Source organism: Micropterus salmoides, unplaced genomic scaffold (assembly GCF_014851395.1).
Source record: "Micropterus salmoides isolate LMB-PRFRI ecotype aquatic unplaced genomic scaffold, ASM1485139v1 Ms_hic_scaffold_18, whole genome shotgun sequence".
NCBI lineage: Eukaryota > Metazoa > Chordata > Actinopteri > Centrarchiformes > Centrarchidae > Micropterus > Micropterus salmoides.
In genome coordinates this window covers 22,642,940-22,666,210 of record NW_024040928.1, presented here as the reverse complement: position 1 = coordinate 22,666,210, position 23,271 = coordinate 22,642,940, and the positions used below count along the sequence as shown (strand labels likewise).

Here is a 23,271-nt window from a genome sequence, read left to right as displayed (position 1 = left end):
TCAACATCTGCTTCTTCTCTCTCTTCTCACTGCAGGTTGTGTGTTTGATCATGTGTGTATGAGGCGTGTCGCATCAATGCAGACCACCCAACCAGTGCACCTGTGTATTAACCACACACACATACACAAACAAACACGCATGCGCGCAGACACTACAGTATCTAATCAGAACAGTGGTTAAACAGCAAATGGTCCTGAAAACAAACACACCGTGCTCTCCCTGTGTGTGTGTGTGTATATATATATATATATATATATATACACACATATATACATACACACACACACACACACACACACACACACACACACACACACACACACACACACACACACACACACACACACTATTCTTAGGATTTTAGGTGCTCTCAGTCTAAAATATGCAAACTACAGGCTTGGTTTTCTAGCCAAAAATAATTTTGTTATAACACACATTCTCGACTCACCGCTGTGTTCTGTGGGTGAATCCACAAAACTAAAGTGCTGTGGGATATAAGACGCAAAACAGCAATGACACCAATACAGAAATGGGCGCCAGGCAGGCGAAGGGGTACTAAAGAGGGGTAAGAGGGTGTTTACCACCCTCTGCGCACACACACATGCATGCCACATGACTACATTACCATTTGCAGCTGCTCGCTATTCTCACAGTCTGCTCTGACAGAACATGACCAGTGTGTTGTACATGATATATATACAGTACCCTGCAAACTTTAGACACTGACGTCGCTGAAATACCTATGAGCTCCATTTATCCTCTAAACTACCTCTTTACTGTAACACATGAACCAGATGAGACTCTTTGGCCGGACCCACAAATCCCTCCGAAAGCTATGCAGCAACTTTCTAATTTAGTTTTGAAAAAAAATAATTAAAGGTTTCAGGAAATTGAGAAACTTTTTGACATTTTGAAGAGTTGACTGCATTACTGGTGGTTTGCCCCAAGTCTCAAATGTCCTGAAACATTTTAGGCATAATTAAGACCAAATAAACTGTCACTAGGTATTAAATACAAAGATGGAAATTCTTAGCTGAGGTTTCTACAGGACAGGGAATGCAGTCAGTCTATTCAAAGAAAATTGGTTTTGGTCCAGTTAATGTAATCCAGCTGATGATACTTATTGGAGGACTTACTAACCCAAATTGAGTCCAATATGCTGCTTCAAGAATGCATGAATATGTCTTAGTTCAAGAGCAGTATTTGTAGTAGCTGTAATAGTACTCTGGGTATCAATGGAGACTTGAGGCTACAACTAATTTCATAATATGCAGATTAAGAGCAGACTGTTTCTATAAAATGGGGAGAAAGTGAAAAATCAACATAACTTCAACAAATAGCTTTTTTGTGCGATTAAGAGTCCAACAGTTTTGTAGAAAAACCTAATCACTTTGAATGTGTTAGCATAAAGGGGTCACATTTAAAAAGAATAGATGTGTGTGTTGGTTTAGCCCTGTAAAAAAAAAAAAAACACACAAAAAAACAACAAACACACTGATATTAAAAATATTTTTCCGGGAAACAAATTCAGCTGCACCGATTACAAGCAGATTTAACCTAAAGCTAAGACCTCTTTAATCTCTCACCTGACCTTTGATCCCTGTGCTGCCAAAGAGACAACCCGACTGCCCTGGCATGACCCCGGGGGTGTGACCAAGCAGGTAAAAACAGAAGCAACACATCTCTGGTTACATGTTTTAAGATGGACAGCTAGCGTGCTATGGGTATTTGGAGGACTGATCCAGAAGTTATAGCTTGTCCTGAGGTGGGGACATGATGGGAGTCTACTGTAGTGTTTATATGTGTAACATGTATCAATACCTTAAAGAACCTTCTCCTATTCCACCCAAACCCAAGAAGGACTCTTAATAAAACATGACACCAAGCCTGATTTTTCCACAAGAACTGGTCTCAAGGTGATTTTGAGTGATTCTGGCATACCCAAACACTTTAACTACCCCAGTTGGTTTTTAAGCTCTCCAAGATGGTATTCAGACCAAGCAGGAACCACCGGGTCTGAAAAGTGAAGCCAATGCTTGAGTACCTTAAACCTGGAAACTTTCTAATAGCCAGCAGGGGGCGACTCTACTGGTTGTAAAAAGAAGTCTGAATGTATAGAAGTCTATGATAAAATGACCCTACATCTCCCTGGATTTGATACCTCAGTAAAGACTTTACTAATGAGTTCATGTTCTCAATGGGATCACGGTGGCTAAATCCACTTATTTTAAACAATCTGTGGTTATTCTTTTAGATGGTAAATTAATAATTGTTATTATAGTGGGTATCTATGCCAAATTACGCACAGGGCTTTGGCAAAAAGATTCATGTTCATCTGGCAAAAAAGTTGAACCTGCCACAACGTTTGCCACAATGCAATGCATTGTCATCTGGCCAATGCTGCATTGGCCAATCAAATGCTTGCAAGCACACATTCTTGGTAGATTACTAGTATTTCTATTCTTTATTTGGCAATGTCACAAAATAGCTACAACAATTTCTGCAATGATAACTTTAAAGAGTTGTAAAATCCTGTCTTATACCATAAACAACTCTGAATGGATTTGGTATTTGTAAAGCCCGTAAACTCATGGATCTTATTACTCAAACTGGCGTTCCTGGAATGTACTCATCATCGTACCAACGCAGACCCTTGCATTGTTTTACAGTAACACAGTGCTGTTTTTGGTCTGAACCCCTCAGTGCAGTCGTAAAGGATTAAATGAAGAGAGAAAGTGATGCATAGAGAAAGAGAGAAACACAAAGAAGAAGAAACAGAAGGAGAAATCAAGATATACTAAGAAGTCGTCAGGAAGTAAAGAGTGAGAAATTCGTATGGTGAAAGAGACAGGAAGATAGTACAAGAGAAACAAAGAGACAGGAAGTGAAAGTTGATCTACTTGATTTTTCGACATTGAACTTGCAGAGCGACATATCTGAAATACTCTACAATACGTGCAACAAGCTTGCAACTTTATATGAAAGATTTTAGGGTTTGGAAGGCAATGATCCGCAAAATTCAATTAAACCCTTCATCACAACAATCCTAAATCAGGGTCTCAGCTGTAGACCTAAACATTTCTCTTTTATCCATTTCTTTGCCCTTGAGCAAGAAAACTTTAACTTGTGAAGTAGCAGCAAAGTTCCAAGTATTTGTACTGGATTCCCATAGATTTAGTCACCAAGCTCTACAGCAGATCAATGAAAAGAGAGACTGAAGGGCTATCCATGACCTTAGAAAAACCATTACAGAAACTCAAAACAAGCAGTTAAATAAAGTTACTATTAATCAGTGACAAAAATTGGTGTCTAAGGTTAACTAGTCTGTCATTACACTTGTATTTCTGCAAGGCAAGCTATGTGAACATTAACTCAGAGGCATCAAACAATAACTGAATAGAGAGCTCTGAGGTCTCCAGGAGTACTGGAGGGCCAACTGCTCCTACGTGCAAAATGAGGAATACTTAAATTTCACTATAATTTAACTCTGGAGAAATTATATAAACTAGAGGCTGAATAGGAATGATTGTTCTTCTAATCATAGGTTTCACCCTCAACACTATTATCTCCCCACCCACAGTGGAGACAGTAACACAATCAGCGCTACCATAAATCAACAACACCTAAAATCTCTCTCTTCTTCTCTGTAGGTAAATACTAAGCTTGTTAAAAACTTGTATTGGGGATATACATAAACATTTTTTATACCTGGTTATCATGTGCAGGGTGGTGGGTTCTTGGAAAAGTGGGTTGGTAAAGTTTTGTTTTGCTCTCTCATTTTGCCCTGTTAAATCGCCCACAGCTCAATTAAAGTATACATCCACAACATGCATCCACCAGGGAAAAAGTAAAGACCCTCAGGGGACAGTTTGGGACAAAGCCCATCAGTTACTGTGGTCTCTCTCTTCCTCAGTCATCCCTTTCCGTATTTAGTTTCCTCCACAGGGAGCAACAGTTTGGAAAAAGCTGCAACCTGACAGGACACACAGTTAAAAACACACTAATTGTATTTTTGGTACAGCATTTGGATTTGTACACTACCTATGTTTCTGTCACAGCCTACAATATCACTGATAGTTAATGAACTTGACCTTTATTTGACTGTTTGATCTTTAGCTGCTGCTTGGTTGATGGTTTACTTGGTACTTTATAAGTGTTAAAACTGAGAAATCAACAATATTTTGATGTTTAATTGGGACACAGAAAGCAGAATATAATGTAATCCGTTTGTTCGGTTTATTGTTGCAAAACCAATATTAGGTTATCACAGATATATCAGTTTATATGTTAAACAAATATCATTTGGCATCTTAATAAAAAATGTGAATAAACAAAAAATCCAGCTGGATTCTCTTTGAAGTATTGTCACACTGATGCAGTAAACACACTTAAAAGTACAGGCACCCTGAAATGCATATATCTGCACCATCAGATATTTACAGCTTGTAGGATCAGGAATTCAAATTTGCTACTGAAATCTGCTTCCAAAGTAGATTAGACATCAGTGGATGCCAGGCAGAGCTTACCCTGCTATTTCACTGTTTAGTATCTGCACTTTCTATATGCTCTCTATAAGACATTTTTGGGGTGTAAGGGAGTGGCTGGGGCTGTCATATTCTGCTAGAGCCTCAAAAATGCTTCCGCTGTCTCCAACAACACCTGTTGGCAGGCTGTGGTGTGATAAATCATCTCAGTTGACCCCACAGGTCAGATTCAATGATTCATGGCATTGCTGATGATTCATTAAATCATATGATTTATTATTACTATTTCGCCCCCCCCCCCAACCAGTCTGATGAAATTATTTACTAGCTGTAACACTGGCATCCTTATAATAACATTCTTAGTATCTTTAGTTCACATCTGTTTCCATTCAGCTCGATGCATTTTTAATTGTAAATGCATGCACGCCACTAAGCCTTAATCAAATAAATAACATACAGTGTGCCGAATTTCAAAGAAGACACAAACGATTTCAAAAACGTTTTAACTTATGTTCCACAAAGCCTGTGTTTGGCCAAAAGCCAGGTAACGTAAAAGTGCCAGATTTTTGAATGGAATAACGTTTCTCCCATAGAACAGCACCACCACGTAATGTTACAGGTCAAACACCAGTAGTAGTTTTGATTTTATAAGTAGGCATGACTATACTGCAACAGTTGACACCACATTAGACCTTTTTTAAGTACAATATCTAAACAGACTTCAGTGGACACTTTGAGCCTTTCGCGAATTTCAAAGACTTAACGTTAAATCAAAGCTCATTTTAGTTCTGCCTACTTCTGGGAAGATGTGACATCTGAGCGGCCATATTGCAGAAAAGTTTAACTCACTGTTCACCTTGTTCCCCCGAATGAATGTGTTCCTGAACTCACCCTCTCCAATCTCGTATAAAATTTTACACTTAAAATCAGACTTACATCAACTAAACCTTACGACGTTTGTGTTTGTGACCATGCTACGTACCTTACCAGAAGTATGTGAGACGGGGTCTACTCACCGTGACTATTTTCGGCAGGTAACGTTAACGTTATTCGTGGCCAAATACCAACATCAACACTGAAACGTGTGGCACTGACTTCAGCTAGCTGCAACCCAGTTTTCTTCTACCTGGAAATACCCGCTTCTACTTTTCGTCGTGTTTTGAAGCCTCCTCTTTGGTTTAAATAATATCGTCTCCCGGTCCAGTTATTTATTTCCGTAGCGAACCATGTTTCGAACTCTCCGTACCCGCCCGCCGCCGCGGCTGTACCGGTTCGCTGCTGTGCTGAAGCGTACTATTTTTGAAAAGTCACTCCTCCCTTTGGTCCATCCCGCCCCCTCCCCGGTGACAGTGAGCGGCGCAGCGGCTGTCACAAACCAACTCTCACTTGACATCTAATAGTACATTTTTAGGCTGGTTCTACAAGTAACTAACTTATTTGTCATGCCAAAACAGATGTAGTTCACTTCACACATCAGTTAGTAACAGTTAGAACTTCTAACGGTTAACGTTCTTTCTTTAACGTCTTGAAAACCGCTTCCATAAACACACGGACATCTTGGATTTGTGCTGTAAATGCTAGTTTATCCCTGATAAGACAGAGGTGGATGGATATTTTAACTGTCGTTTAAAGTTTTAAAGTATCAAAGTACATTTAGACTACTTTGGTAAAGATTAAACTAAACTACCTACAACAACAACAACAACAACAACAACAAAAGTAGCTGATGGGGCCCAGTGTCCTGTTTCAGATGTCTATCAGACATTTCCTACAACCAACTAGTTCTGCAACTACTCATAAGACGGTTTAATTTAATTAGTCTAATTGTTCACAGCTCAAAGAGGTAAAAGTAGCCAGTCAATATTTCACCAACACAAAGCACCCAGTAAAAAAGGAGAGAAAAGTAAAAAGAAAAAAAAATACAAGATTGTTTTTTTCTTCTTTCCTTTCCCATTAATCATCTCACAACCCCTCAAATTTATCTTGTGACCCTTGGGATGGCCCTGACCCCTAAGTTGGGAACCACTGGACTAAACTGCGTATGCCTTTTGATGCTTTAAGTAGATTTTATTGATGATATTGTAAGTAAAATTGTGAATGGAAGATCTTTACTTGTGAGTATTTTTACATGGTTGTATTGGTAACTACTTTTACTTAAGTAGCCTAAAGGATCTGAGTAGGCTACTTCTCCCACTGTATAGGCCTACTTTAAATTGATTTTTTTTGATGATACGTGTATTGTAAGTAATATAATTAATGGAAGACCTTTACTTCTAAGTACTGTTACATGGTTGTATCGTACTTTTACTTATCCTTTATTTATTTCACCACTGGAGTGTGTCCAGTTGTTTTAACACACATACTGCTTTATTTAATTTCCATTACATTTTATAAGGAAATATTTTAATTTTTTCTCAAATAGCTTAATGGGTGGATTATCATGTCGTCTTTGTTCTTGTTTATTTTTTGCTTCTTTAACTTTATTTATTTTAATTTAACACTGTTAAACTATTTTACACTGTTTAAACATTCATATTTATTCTTCTAAATATATATTTTAAAATAACTTGTTTTTTTTCTCATACATTTTGTTAATAATTTCTATTGCACAATCTCGGAGCAATGTACCATTTCGCCAAGTTTCGTTACGTTAAAGGGGGAAGGGGCAGGTGGGGAGTTATTGCACTTCCAGGTCTTGGGGTAGGGGATTATTGCCCTTATAGGGGATTGGGAGGGTGTGTGCATTTTACTGCCTGTGGGAAGAAGCTGTTTTTCAGTCTGTTAGTTCTGGTTCTGATTGATCTGTATCTTTTCCCAAAGGGCAGGGGGCAGAACAGATTATGTCCAAGGTGAGTGGGGTCTTTTGCAATACAGTTGGCCTTCTTTTTGAATTAATGTAAATGTCTCTAAGGGGGAGGGGTGTTGTCCTGATGACACGCTACAGGCCCTTCCTGTTCTCTTCTGTGCAACCTCGTGCAGCAGTAGGTCGGGAGGCTCTCCACTGATGACCGATAAAAGTTAATTAGCAGGTGATAAGGGAGGTGAGCGTGCTTCAGCTTCCTGAGGAAATAAAGCCTCTGCTGGGCATTCCCCAACTGATGGGAGATGTGTGTATACTAGGTGAGGTCAAATGAGATGTGCACACCTCTGCTCTGTCTACTTCCTCCCCATGTATGCAGAGGGCAGAGTGCTTAGTGCACTTAGACATCATGTAATCCACAATCATTTCTTTGATATTTGTGATGTTTAAGATTATTGTAAGAATACTATTCTGTCAGATGCTGAACTAATAACGGACAATAATGCGAGACAGGGAGGAGCCCTGTCTCGCATTATTGTCCCTTATTAGTCCTATTATGGTGGTATCATCAGTAGTCATGGGTAAAGAGGGAGTAGAGGAGGGGGCTGAGGATACACCCATGTGGTGTGCTAATGTTCAGGATGATGTGTGATCTCCTGACCTATCCCCAACCCTGATGTTCTGGGGTCTGTTGCTCAGGAAGTCCAGTAAGATAAGATAAGACAAGATAAAAATATACCTTAATTAATCCCCCGTAGGCGAAATCCAGGTTGGCACAGCAGCACAGAGAAATATAAAAGAACAGATACAACAAAAGTAGACCCAGTCACATTCTACGTAGATGTATAAACATATAATGGTGGTGGTGATGGCGCGAGAGAGACCCACGTTCAATCCTCTCTGTGACCCATCCACCAATGTGTCCCTGAGCAAGACACTTAACCCCCAATTACTCCAGGGATAATAGCATCAGCTAAATATGTAAATGTATTTACACACTATAAACAATTAATATACGATAACAATTATATACAATCAGATATTGTCAAATAATAGAATCAAGAATGAAGTCTGTCAGTATCCATGTGAACTGCCTAGGCCCAGGTTGCTCAGCTGTAATTAATTAAATTACCTTAACCAAACACAGAGAATATGAGACTTTTGGGGTGCCTTGGTAGTTGCCCGCTCAGCCCGGTTGGTAATCCAACATGTAAGCAGCATTTAATGTTGCAGCTGGTCCAGGGGGAGCTTATTTTTGTTATCTTACGTCAGTCAACCTCTGTCTCTTTCTCTCAGTATTGTATTTGACAAAGCTTCATTCTCCAGAGGTTGTGAAATTCACCAGCCCTGTGTGATTCAGCTACACGTACGCTACACACACACACACCCCTTTACTCTGTGCAGTGTTATAGGCTGATTACAATGAAAATGAAACATTGACCATATATAGGCAATACCTAATTTGGAATTCAATCAGCTAGTTGATTGGAATTTAAAAGTAATTACTCAGGATTAAATAGTGTGCTCACAATTGGTCCACATCTCCTTGCCTCACTGAGAGTATTTATAATCTAAATAGTTCTTCATTTAATTATTTGGCACTGATATTTAAAATTATTATTCGTCTTTGCAATTTATAGCTCATATTGACGTTTTATGATGATGCACAATTTTTTAAACAGAACAGGTGACAAGGTGTTCAGCTATCAAGCTCCTCTCCTGTGGAACCAGGTTCCAGTTTGGGTTCAGGAGACACCATCTCCACATTTAAGAGTAGGCTTAAGACTTTCCTCTTTGATAAAGCTTATAGTTAGGGCTGGCTCAGGTAGTCCTGAACCATCCCTTAGTTATGCTGCTATAGGCCTAGACTACCGGGGGATTTCCCATGATGCACTGAGCTCCTCTCTCCTCTACTTTCTCTCCCTCTGTATGCAACCTCATCCCGTTATTGCATGTTACTAACACAACTTCTCCCCTTTCTGGTAGTCTTGTGCTTTCTCGTCTCTCTCCTCTCTCCTATCACTTCCTGCAGGTTTTCTGGCTCTGGAGCTGTGGAGTCTGGATCTGTGGCTGCAGGTCACCTGCTGCCCCTGTGTTCCTGCTCGACACCCTCTACTGCAACAACTATTGTTACTAGTCCTATTGTTATTATTGTTATTATAATCATTAACATTACGATGGTTACCATTAACACTATTATAAATATCTGTACCATTTTTCATTTAGTCTATAGCAACATTACCTTCACTGTCTGTACCTCTGTGTGTATATTGTGTAGGCTGCCTCCCTCCTCTCTCTCTCTCTCTCTCTCTCTCACATCTCTCTCTCTCTCTCTCTCTCTCACCCCAACCGGTCGAGGCAGATGGCCGCCCACCCTGAGCCATGGTTCTGCTCGAGGTTTCTGCCTCTTAAAAGGAAGTTTTTCCTTGCCTCTGTCGCCTAGTGCTTGCTCTTGGTGGGAACTGTTGGGCTTCTGTAAATAACATCACAGAGTACGGTCTAGACCTGCTCTTTTATGAAAAGCGCTGTGAGATAACTGTTGTTGTGATTTGGCGCTGTATAAATAAAATTGAATTGAATTGAATTGAAAGGTTTAACTGATAATGTCTCATCACAATGAGATATACCTATACTAAACTTGCCCTGCTGTAATTGCACTGGTGGAAGAAGTATTCATATTTTTTATTTAAGTAAAGGTCCCCATCTCACTTTGCAAAAATACACTGTCTTACATTAAAAATTTTACTTAGTATAAGAACAAAATTATTATCAGCTAAATGTACTCAAAATATCAAAGTACAAGTACTCGTTAAGCAGAGTAGCCCCTCTGAGAGCATATATTGTTTTATTTATCCTATTATTTAAATATAAATACTGATGCATTGATAGTATTTTAATATCACAGCTGGTTGAGTTGGAACACGTTTGCACTACACTATACACTGTATCATACTTTATAAGTTGATCATGTATGTAAAACCGCAATCTGCAACGTAACTAGTAACTATAATTTTCAGACAAATGTAGTGTAGTAAACCAACTGGTCAGGGCTGACAGCCGCCCATCATGAGTCATGGTTCTGCTCAAAGTTTCTACATGCTAAAAGGGAGTTTTTTCTTGCCTTTGTCGCCAAGTGCTTGCTTATGGTGGGACTTGTTGGGTCTCTGTTATTAAAATTACAAAGAAAACGGTCTTTGCTCTATATGAAAAAATCAATGAGATAACTTCTGTTATGAATTAGCACTATATAAATAACATTTTATTGAATTAAATTGAAAATTGTACTTCAGTAAATGTACTTAATGGCATTTCACCCCTGTGAGTATCTATGACAGAAATGGAGAATTATTCAACATATGATGCATGAACCTGGAAAGTCTTGAGATCTGAAAGAGGAAGAGCCGTTTTAGGACATTGTGAAAAAATATGCAACTCGTTCAAAAAAATATGCAATCATTGAAATAATGTGCTCATTAGCTGCACGAGAGGAAACATTAAGCAAAATCAGACCATTTGTTTTCCAACAGATCCTGTGACTGGAACAGTTTCCCATCAAATCTTTGTATCTAATTTTTTAAAATGCTGTACATCTAATCAAAGATAAGATAAGCCTTCAGTGATCCCCAGAGAGGAAATTTAGTCGTTGCAACAGCACAAGGATAGCAACAAGATGTCAACAGATGAGTTACTGACATTCTGTGAGAGACGGGGTGCACTATGGACAGGTTGCCATTTCATCAAAGGTATATTAATACAATATAATATAATTAGAGGTAAATAAAACAAAATCAAGTGTGATTAGTATGGAACACTGACACTGAAATGACATTAATGCAAATGCATACTTAATTTTACTCGTAAACTCAAAGTAGAATCTAATAATCATAAAATAATCTGAAATTGAATGTTAATCCAAAAAATTCCCCTTCTGAAAACATCAGCAAATGTATTCATGAATTAAATACATTCTCAATTTTAAAACGTGGAAGATTTATTTAATTGTTTCTTACATAAACACATCACCAGAACAACAATTGTATCTGCTTTTCTGTGATACTGACATCCATTACAACATTAACTTTAGTACAATTTTAGTGCACCCAAATCCCAGTCATACACTCAACAATGTTCACACAACAACAATAACGCTGAGATTAAGAAATTACATGTTTCCAACATATACGATATTTATAGATTTTCATATCTACATTTTGTGACTGGAAGGATTTAACAGAAAGGCTAAAAGCAACATTTATTTATGGTGAAGCTGTTGAGATACAAAAGAGAAATTTTATGGCAAATTAAACTACACTCTTGCTGACATTCCTTGCAGCTTTTTAAAGTATCTGTGAAATCTCAGAGACAGTGTGGGAAACAAAAATCAAGACATCACTTACACAACAAAAAAACCTGCCAATTGTGCAATAACAACACGCCAGCCTAACCTCAATACACAACAACTAAACATACATTACATAGCAACAACTGCAGACATGCATGTGTACTTCCCGTCCTTATGTAAATCTGGCACAAAAAAAAGGGAAATCCCGCCCAGCGTCATGTTTACACTCCAGGATCAATGCAATGAAGAGGACAAGTGACGCAAACACTCAGAGATAAAAACGCTGCTAACAGAAATCTCTGCAGAATAGAGCTCTGCAAGAGACTGGATCATTCTTTGATCTGATATTAAGAGCTGGATCACATCTGAAGATGTGGACGCTGGGTCTTCAGGTGGTTGTCGTCTGTCTTTTCCTACAAGTAAGTAAACATACAAGATAATACAAAAGTAATTGGACATGACACTGTGTAAATACTGCAACTCTATAAATTGAACTGGAGTTGTATCTAAAAGGACACAATTACATCAAAAGGGAAAGAATAATGATCAATCTTTTCTGCATGCCAAGATTGCAGAAGTATTAAAAAATGAGCTCTAAGCAGATCCTATTATCTTTTGTGAATAGTCCAGACTCGATATATAATTGAGGAGAGAACGAATGAAATGTCTTTGTTGTTTTATTGGCGCTTACCAATGTATGAAAACAGTTTTGTATCTATGAAGCAACTTGCTCTTGGTGTTCCTTTTTGTTGTCTTTCTATGTGTGCTTTCGTTTGCTTTGTTTTCTGTGTCTTTGTGTGTGCAAAAGACAAAGAATATAGAATGATATATTGCTTTAAAAACTGCTTTACAAAATGCAAAGAAATACATTAGAAAACATTTAAATGCATCATTAGTAGAATGAAATGTTATAAAGGTTATTAATTGTTTTAGTGTGGTTACATACCAGTAATAAGTAAGACTTTAAAACATGAATTCATCAGTCACAGGCAGAGAGTAACAAAACAAGAGTTTGAACTATTTTCAGGTCTCTATCTTTGTTAATTTCTTTGTCCTTTGGTGATAATTGTTATCCAATTATGCTTCTGTATATTGCCTGTTCCAAAATTCAAATGTTGGTGTTTACTAGCTCAGAGTGTAAGGATTACAATGAAATTCAAATTGTTATAGAGTTTTCTTGTGCAAATGTATTCTCTTATTTTTGAAAGTTCTTTAAATTTGCAACCATTGCAATCTGTAATTAAATCCACTTACATTTTTAAATTTCCACTTGCAGGTGCCGGGGTGTTTCCCATCATGCTTCATAACAGGCTCTGTAGCCAACTGTGGCTCCCAGAACCTCCGCTGGGTTCCTCCTCTCCCTCCCCACATCACCCACCTGTACCTGGAGATGAACCACATCAGTGAGATCAACTCCACCTCCCTGTCGGGCCTAGAGGAGCTGCAGGAGCTGGACCTTGGACTACAGCATGTGCCGCTTGTGATCAGGAACAATGCCTTCAGCAGACAAACACGCCTGAGGAGGCTGGTGCTTGGCTTCAATGTCAAACTTCAACTGGAGCCACAGGCTTTTGTGGGGCTGTCCAGTGTGAAGACTCTTCACCTGGATTACTGTTCGCTTCACGACTCCATACTGAAAATGAACTACCTGGAGCCAATGTCCTCCTTAGAGACTCTTAACCTCTTTGGTAACCAGATAAAGAGACTCCAGCCTTCAATGTTCTTCAAAAACATGACTAATTTGAAAGATTTGAATCTCAAGCTGAACAAAATTGAGAAAATATGTGAATCTGATCTGGCTGGTTTCCAGGGGCATCACTTCAAGTTTCTGAACTTGGACTCTGTTCATCTTAATGCCATGCTTGGTAAAGGTTTTGACTGGCAGAAATGTGGGAATCCTTTCAGAGGAATGTCTTTTCAGACACTTGACCTGTCCCGCACCGGGTTTGGTGTGGGTAAAGCAAAGCAGTTCTTCAGGGCCATTGAGGGAACTAACATCTCCCATCTCAAGATGTCAGGACACATGGGTAAAGGATTTTCATTCAGTAATCTCCCTGATCCTGACCGCAGCACGTTTGAAGGCCTGAAGAACAGTTCAGTCCACATTTTTGATCTGTCTAAAAACATGATATTTGCATTGCGACAGGGGGTTTTTAGTCCTCTGAAAGAAGTTGCAATCATTGATGTTTCCCAAAACAAAGTGAATAAGATACACAGAAACGCCTTTGAAGGTCTTCAGGAGCATTTAAAAATGCTCAACTTGTCACACAACCTGCTAGGGGAAATCTATTCTTACAGTTTTACTTCTCTGACAAATCTGCAAGTGTTAGACTTGTCTTACAATCACATTGGTGCACTGGGTTATGGCTCATTTAGTGGACTCCCCAACTTGAAAGCTTTGTATCTAACAGGCAACTCTTTGCGAGAGCTTGGCTTCCCTGCATCTCTACCCGTCTTAGATTATCTCCTGTTGAATGACAATAAGTTGACGTCCTCGTCAGTGAGCAGTGTCTCAAGCTTTGCCAGCAATATTCTGCATCTGAACATTCAGGACAACAGATTAACAAACCTGGAGGATGTTAACACCTTTTTGACTAAACTTAAACGCCTCAAGCATCTCTTCTACGGAGGAAACACAATCAGGTGGTGCACACTCGGTAGACAAGTTTCAACAATTGGTTTGAATAATTTCCAAGCCCTGGATCTTCACAGCAGTTCCCTGCAGTCTATTTGGTCTCAGGGTAAATGCCTGAATCTGTTTGACAATCTTGGACATGTGAAGAGTCTCAACTTGAGCTTCAACGGACTGCAGTCTCTTCCTCAGGGCATTTTTAAGGGTCTCACCTCAGTAGTGGAGATGGACCTCTCGTTCAACACCTTGACTTACCTTCAGTCTGAGGTATTACCCAAAAGTCTCAAACTACTCTACCTCTCCAACAACTTCATAGCCTCCCCTGAACCCGCCGCTTTTCGCTCTCTCAGCTTCCTCGACCTAAAAGCGAACCGTTTTCACTGTGATCCAAACCTAAAGAACTTCCTGATTTGGATGAACAAGACCAACGTGACCTTCCTGAGTCCTGTTGAAGAGCTCAGATGTGAATTTCCTTCTGATTTCTATAAAGTTCCTCTGTTAGATTACCAACTCAGGTCACACAGCAGTAAAAGCAACTAAAAGGGAGCAAATGTGTATGTCCTTTCAGAGTGACACCTTGAAAATCATGAGGAATTAAACACAGGTGCCATGTATTGCTGATGTTTATCACAGAATGTTCTCTGTATAATCCCAATTTAATAATGTAATCTAAGAAAACGACTCTGTAAATGTAATTTTTCCAGATAATGTTATAGAATTGTATTTTTATTTTTATTTTTAATTTTCATGATTTCATTAAGTGGAATGATAAATGAAATACACGTATTACTTAATCTACTGCAACTATGTATTTTTAACAGATGTACTGAAACAATGTTATTAATAAATGATGAGTTTTGAAGCTATCATGCTCCTCTGCATCGTCACTTTTCTTGTGTTTCTGGCACATTTAAATATTATATAATTGGATTATAATTATTGATACATTCATGTTTAAGCATCAGCTTAATGTTGGTAAAGACTAATTTGAACTACTTTATATAGTAATCATCAAAACATTATAATAATAATAATCATTATCATCTCAGTATACTATGTAGTTTGTATTAATAATCTGAATCTGCAAGTAACTACTTACTAAAGCTGTTACATAAAAAAAAGATTGCATAAAATTGAAATACTCAAGTAAAGCACAAATACCTCAAAAGTGTACTCAAATACAGTACTAGACTAAATGTACTTTCCACCACTGCTGATTAGGGTGTGGGTTGAGGTCCATTAAACGACTGAAAATCCTTCTGAGCATCCAAATGTGTGTCTGTCATTATACCAGCAGGTGGAGCTGCAGAATAATCTTAAAAGCCTTTAGCTTTTTGGCTGGAAAAAAACGGTGGAAGAATCTCCAGACGCCTACAACCCCGAAAACTAAAAGCAGACCATTCTTCTCAAAGATATTCCCTCTTTGGGTGCTATGATGAGGGTACTACAGCAAACACACTGGACCATTATCTTTAATGGTCCAATGGTACTACTGGTACCCCACTACAGGTGTTCAACTGGGTTGAGATCTGAAGACTCTGCAGGCTATCGCACATCATTTTCATACTCATCGTTCAAAGGCTCCCCATGTGTGCTGTATGGAAACATCTGGATTTGTTTTGTTTTCCTCCTTTATTTAGAGTTTTCTTTCAATTTGTCACCATCTTAATTTTATAGGTTTGTATTCTAATGCAGTGTCTCTTTAACACACGATCACCAGCTTTTTGTTGTACAAGCAGACACACACTCATTCATAATTTAGCAAGTGAAGTCTACATTAAATTTAGAGTGAAAGTAGTTTATCTAACACAACAGCTGCGTTTGAAGGCTCATCACAGACAGTATGTGATAAATAGTGTGATGATTGCTTCTCAAAGCCTCAAGCACAGACCAATTTCTGTGTGATTGGAGGCAGCAATTGTGACTTGAAATGGATGAATTGAAATTACTTAATTTACATGAACAGCTTACTGGAGCATCACCTTTTCTGTCCAGTGTTGTCAGTGGAAGTTGGGATCATAAACACATGAACCTGACAAGTTTATTTTAGCAACCGATATAAAAGAAAAAGTTAATTTCAGTCCATTAGAGCTCTTTAGTCAATAAATACACTTAATTGTATGACAGAAAATAAGCAGTATTCCCTTTCCTCTAATAAAGAGGCTACACAATCTTCCTCATACAGCAGAGGGCAGCATCAGCCCGGTCAGTAACTGACTGTCAGCCGCCATGCTGCTTTTCATCAGTATTGCTACTCATAAAATAATACCAACCAGGCTTTTACCCGCTGGGATAATGCAGCATTTAGTTGCACCGGCTCTGATAAATTAGAGAGAAACAGAGAACCTGCTAGAAGCCGGGTGACCCATGAATTCACAAAAAATTAAAACAGGAATAAGCATCAAAATGATTGTTAATTAGATAAACTGCATAAATAGGCCTGATCAGTGCTGAGAGGAGTTAAATAGGGAATGAGGTCCACAACAGCATTCTGTTCAATGTCAGTGAGGTGTTTTTGGCCAATAACAAAACACAGTCTTCCATGTCCAAGGCAGGATTCTGTACTGTGATTCATTATTTTATTTCTTACTTGTAATGGTAAATATGAACAGAGCTAAATCTATGTTTAATTTGAGAGTGGCTGGATTGAAAATGTACTCCACCTGTCCTAATAAAGCTGCTCTCTGGTCATTAAATATTAAATGTCAACAGGCGGGGGTGAAGAAGAGTCAACAACCTGCTGATAAGACTCAGATTGCATGAGTGAATTTATTGACCTGTGTGTGTATGTGTGTGTGTGAGTCACCACCAGAGCCGATTGTGTGAAATGTGTGTGTTTGTGTGAGTGAACATTGCTCATAAATCACCAACTTGAGTGTGCGAATCCAAGATTACTAAGTGTGTGTGTGTCAGACTGACTAGTAAAATTCATGAATACTAACTGACTGACTGGCAGTAAATATTTTTCACCTCTCCAACCCAACACATACATTTTTTACAGCCATTGTTCAATTTTTCCACAAATAAACAATCAGAATAATTTGATATGTAGCTTTTTGACTGTTGGTCAGACGAACCAAGTAATTTGATATTAAGTTGGGCTTTTTGACACTGAAATACATTTTATATCTTCAACAACACTAAATGTCTACAGCCACGTAATTGTAAATCAATTTGTGAGTGTGTATCAGACTGTGTATATATAGAGCCTTTGCAAGGGATCATTTTAAATTACTTCCTGTTTTGGGATCATTTGTCAGGTCAATATTACAAAGAGTACAGTCTACACTTGCTCTATATGAAAAGGTAAATGAGATAACTTTTGTTATGAATTGGTGCTAAATTAATTTAATTTAATTTAAACAGGAAGTAGTAGTGATAATGCAGAATTTTTGTGCATGTATGAAATGTATTGAGTTATACACAAGGTCCTCCTTAAACTACTATGTTTTAGAGCTAGTTGGTGTATTTTATTTTATTTATTTTGCAGAATTGATTTTGTGTCTGGCTGGAAAGTATGTGGTGTGGTTATGTGATTTTGGATCGTCTCATAAATGATGCAGGTAACGTGGATCACAGGAGGAAAAGCTTCTGCTCCAATGAAGCTAATGTGAATCCTAATAAAATTAAATAAAATTTAAAAGGATTGCTCTTGAGGGTTTTCTCACACATGCATAGACTGTGTGTACACACACAGACACACAACCTGAAGCAAATATTTAGCTATTGATTAGAGGTATTTAAACATGGCTGAGTGACCAGCAGACTCCTGTGACAGTGTCTTTATTAGATTTTTTTTTGTCAGCCATGAGCTCAGCCCAACTGGCCCACCATGTTACATACATACATACATGTAGATGCACAAAACCCCCCATCCCCATCCCCAACACCCTTTACTGGCAGGTTACCATGGAAACAGGCTCAGTATCCACCTCCTCCACAGTGGTTCCTCACTTCCTGATTGTCTCTGGATCCCTGCATCCATCCATCCGTGCACCCACCCCCTCTCTTCCATCAGCATCCTCCCTCCTCCCCGCCCCCTCACACACACATTTATACAGAATTTTACAGCCCTGACACTGATGGAAAACGTACATGGATGATTTTACTCACTAATATGAAAAAATGTTATACATGAACAATGTTCAGAGGCAGCATAGACTGGAAATAACTGCTTGTTTTTCATCATGCCTTTGTTCCTAAATTATTTAATCCAATTCCTCCTTGCATCACTGCCTGCCCTGAAATTGAGATCATAATTTCTGGAAATTTTTAGGCAGTAGAGATGTTTGATGAAACTACATACTGAGATAAGCATTTAAAGGAGCCGTCTCAATTTTTTTCAAAATTGTACTTGAATATCAACATTTTAATGTCTCTATCTGATGATCAGCAGCCTCAAATATGGCCTGATAAATCCTCTAATGCTGAAAAACAATTCCAAATAAATACAATATCCTTTTCTATACATATCTACTAAACGTATAGTAAGACCCTTCCATTTGTGGTGAATCTTTCACTTCAAATAAAGGTATAGTTGCATGTATTTTAAGCACCATTATACAGCATGAACCGTTTTTGTAAAGCCTCAGAGCATTTAAAGCCACATATGTTTTTAAATAACAAACTAGGTGTACCCATATACTGATGACTAAACTCATACAATAGTCAGTGTGCATCTGGAAATGGTTGAGACAGTGAAGGAAGTAGGTTAACACAGGTTTTAAATTCACTAAAAACAGCATCTGACTTTAATTTGACAACATACAAAAAGAGTTATGCCATTAAACCCTTTCCCTCTTATTATATATTGGTAGGCTACTGTTAACGCTGGGAATGAGTGCGAATAGAGCCTCTTCAATCAAAATATCAAACAGTTTGCATTTTGATCTGCTAGCTGTCTCTGTTTTATATCCTTGAAGTCTTTGGGTGTCAGACAAAACAAGCAATATTAAGACATCACCTTGGACTCTGGGAACTTCTGGGACATTTTCTTGATCAAATTATGAATTGATTAAAAGAATTGTTAGTAGATTCATCCATAATAATAAAAATACAATTATTTGCTGCCCTAGGATGAGGAGGTTGCAGTAACTCTAAGGTATGTCGTTAAAATGATCCAGGCCTGACATCTAAGTGAACTTTTGTAAATTATCATTATCAGATACACTATCAGTGACATGGTTTGAAGATTAGGTTATAAAACATTTTGTATACAAAGAGGGACAATTTCATGTATTAAGTAAAGATTGGTAAAAAAAAAACAAAAAAACAACAAAAACAAAATAGATCTGGTAATACATGTTGTTTCTCCATGCTAATAAAGGACTGCTCTGTTCTCTCTTAATCCTAGCAGGGGGTTCAGCGGCAACTGGATCTCTGGCATCAATAATATAGTGATAATTAGTCAGCATGGCCCCCACTGTCTGCTCCTCTTAACCTCTAGCAGGTAACAAACTCTGTGACCCCGACTTCAGACTGCGGTCTAGACAACAGCCCAGAAAAGGTACACTTCAACTTCAACAGTCAACCTTTGAACAGGTGTACTGAAATTTAGTTTTACTGTTTATAGAGCTACAGATGAACTGAGCCTATATAAACTGCGTGTGTACACTGTCATGTCCTGAAGAAGTGAGCTTGTCTGATGAAACTTTGTTGAATTAAACTGCAGGAAAACCTTTGAGTGTGTGACCATGTTTTTTTCAAATGTTTTGAAGTATCATATTAATTCAGAAAAAAATAATTTTTGTTTGTGGATTTTTTTCTTCTTCTTTTCATGAAAAGAACAAATTTTCTGTTTTCTTCCCCACTGAGTCCATAATTTTTAAAAACATTTTAACTAAGTGCCCAAACATACAAAAGGAAAAAGTTATCTGTGTTTAAATCATCATTGTTTTGTAGTCATTACAATGCCATTGTTAAGTTTGAACTGGCAACATATGGTTAAATAATAAGTAGCATTTTGGAATTTTACGTTAATTTATGATCTACTTATTAGCTTTTTATGAGCTTTTAACCACATGTGTTGCTCTTCCATCTTATTTGATCTCTCATCCAGCTCCAGAAAAAACTAGTAAGATAACCTTGAGTTAAGCTTTTTTACACCAGTTTCCCTGACTTAGGATGAATTTTCATACCTAATTTATTTTTGGAAGTGTGCCTCACTATTTTTAATTTTAAGGCGCTGCTTTTAAATTAGACACCGTGGAGGGACAAAGGAATAATGCGGGACAACAGGTATGATAAAGGTCATCATTCAGGTTTCAGGAGTACCTCATCTGACCAACAACAGCACACATCATTATGTTACATGATTATTTTCTACTGTGACAGCCAACATGGACATAAACTCTCTATGAATTCCTTTCTTAGCCAACTGTCACCCCTTTACTCTGAAAACAGCCCCTGCCACCCCCCTCAAAAATACATGAAATATCTACACTGATATCTTTCAGGCGATTCAAGCTGTTTGTGAGCTTTCAGATCTGCGTTGGTCACAATTAGAAACACAAACAGGCAATCATACAGCCTTTTATATACAGATAACACACACACACACACACACACACACACACAGTGTGGGCAGTACAGCACTGCAGCCACTTGTTTAAAAGGATGACCCAAAGCTCATAGTCTCAAACATGCAAGGAAGAAGGTGTTCTGGTGGGTCTTTACAGCTGTAGAACAGGAGGAAATGGTGTTTTACAGAGTTTCTGAGGTTCATTGGGTCATTTTGTTTCCTGTCAGAAAATCACTTCCTGGTTAGCTACTCTCTAATGTATTCTGTCACCTCTCAGGATTCAGCATAGGTGGTGGTGTGTGTTTGTCGTTGCCAGCCGTAGGCCTCATTGAGGAGTTATCAGAGGATCACTTCCGCTTCCTCTTCCACTAAACTGGAAGGCTTTACTGTGCCGCCATGGGTGTGGCCGTGTGACAAGCTGCCAAAGAAACATTAGAAGAGGAGGAAGTGATGGATTTTGGGTTCTGGCACCTGCAAAAAAAACAAGAAATGAATAAAATATAATCTCTGCCGTTACATACAAGTTAGTCACAGGTTAATAAGATTATCCAGCGACATTGAGTTTACAGGCTGCTGAGCAAATCAGAGATAAACCATCAGATTAGGACTGCCTAGAGAGGGTGTGGCTAATCCTGAATAATCCCATTTAGAGATGAATTGACTCTAAACCATTTACAGTAGTCAGATACAGGCCAGTAGTTTCCCACAGACAAAATAAAGTCAACACTACACTGATATCAATACTGTATATAATATTATATATGTACATACATTATATACATAATGGATGAATTAAATTTTTTTTAAACCTGGTTAATATCAATGCAAATATTGATATTTGAGAGAAAAATACATCCCATATATCTTACAATTACAGTTGATATTACTTTACAATATATATATATATATATATATATATATATATATATATATAAACATTGGTATTTCTCTTCTCCAAATTCTTGTATCTTATCGGCTGACATATTATCCAACAGGATATATTAGATAATATCGGCCCATTTGTATGTCGCGTGATCTCTCAAATGTGGTCATTAGTGCAAAGAGCTGTGATGAAGACATGTACAGAAGCAGGATATTTCACAGTTGAATAATACTGTATCAAACACGACAATCAATTTTGAAGAGTAAAGAAGATTAAAAGACACAACTACAAAATAATTACGAAAAATATGTGTAAAAAATTTAGCATACATACATTTCTGCACTAGGCTTTCTCTACTCTCTCTACTACAGATCTGCCAACATATGCAGCAGTACTGAATGAGATATAAGCCAATACTAGAGGATATTATCCGCCTGCTGATGCATCAGTCAGGCTCTGGTCTGGGGTTTCAGGCTCACCAGGATCGAGACTTGCGGACGCCTCTGTCTTTGGTGGGCGAATTGTCGAGAGAGTGACTTTGGTTCGGCTCCACCTCCGTTGAGCGGTCCAGTGAGGCGGTGTTTGGAGGAGTCATGTCAAGCTCCAGAAACATGATGTTTTCAGCCTGCACATACACACACACACACACACACACACACACACACATCACACTTATTTAATTCAACGTTGCTCTCCAGTGAAGGTTAATTCAAAGGTGTTGCAGGCATTACAAATGTTTGTCACACATCAGATCAATACTGGCTTCCCTGCATCGGCTACAAATCTCATTTAGAAATTAAAAGTATTAAAAAGTAGTAGTATCTTTGTTAACCTCTATCCCCTTATCGCCCTAAGAGGCCCTTCAGGCTCACCAGTTTGAGTCCTTTACCTGTTCAGGTTAAAAAGGAAGAGTGATTAAGCTTTTCCTGTACTGTCTTTGTTTTTAAATCTCATCATAAAACCAATTTTTATTACTGCTTTCCACCACATGCAGCTGTTTTAATGCTGCTTATGTCCTGTGCTTCTTGCTAGAGAAACACTCAACACAGGAAAAGATTGGTTGCACATTCTTAGACAAGATGCAAAAAATTACTTTATTTATCTGACATTTCAACCACAAGGTCATTATGTCCTTGTGGTTTAAATAGTGGACAAATTAAATTAATATTCCATTAAAATGTATATTGTGAGTATCAAATACTACTCCTAATTAAATAAAACGCATTTCAAGTCTACAAGGGGTAATGTTTTCAAACTAAAAAGCTATATTTTTGGTGGAGTATTCCTTATATAAAGATTAATTTAATAATTTCTGCACCAGAAACTAGGAGTGTTGGGTCAAAATCTGTGACACTACGTCCTGAACCAGCATTTAAAGTGGTTACCTCTAATTTTTTCTATTTAACCGACACACTACAAAACCACTCACATGCACACACACTTACCCTGTATCTGGAGTGAGCGCCCATCGCTATGGCAACCCTGGCATACTGGCTGATGGGTCGTTTGTATCCGACTGCAGATGTCGGCCTTTTCTTCATCTGCGAGGATTTACTGAATACAGCGAGAAGGGGGGAAATCAATGAGAAACAGCAAAAAGAAAAACGGA

General features: G+C 38.2%; 2 protein-coding genes and 1 pseudogene across 16 annotated transcripts in view; 1 reads left to right on the top strand and 2 right to left on the bottom strand.

Annotated features, from left to right (window-relative positions):
• The window catches only part of LOC119908468 (dystrobrevin beta-like), a 37,062-nt gene extending 31,270 nt beyond the window's left edge, over window positions 1-5,792 (bottom strand). For 9 of the 15 annotated variants that reach the window (XR_005445281.1, XR_005445283.1, XR_005445282.1 and 6 more), the window contains exon 1: window positions 5,502-5,790. The gene's annotated coding sequence lies outside the window, so the exon portion shown is untranslated. Of the gene's footprint in view, window positions 1-449; window positions 543-5,501 lie in introns of those variants that run through there. The other 6 variants (XR_005445287.1, XM_038726166.1, XM_038726171.1 and 3 more) reach the window with 4 other exon arrangements.
• Window positions 5,793-11,890: 6,098 nt separating this feature from the next.
• On the top strand, window positions 11,891-15,125 carry LOC119908923 (annotated as a pseudogene).
• Window positions 15,126-21,162: 6,037 nt separating this feature from the next.
• Window positions 21,163-23,216, bottom strand: LOC119909483 (kinesin-like protein KIF3C; the record flags this gene model as incomplete). The annotated part of the gene is given in 3 exon segments (XM_038727730.1): window positions 21,163-21,250; window positions 22,142-22,287; window positions 23,108-23,216. Coding segments are annotated over 3 exon segments (343 nt in total), but the record flags the coding sequence as incomplete, so codon positions are not given.
• Between the last annotated feature and the right edge of the window lie 55 nt (window positions 23,217-23,271).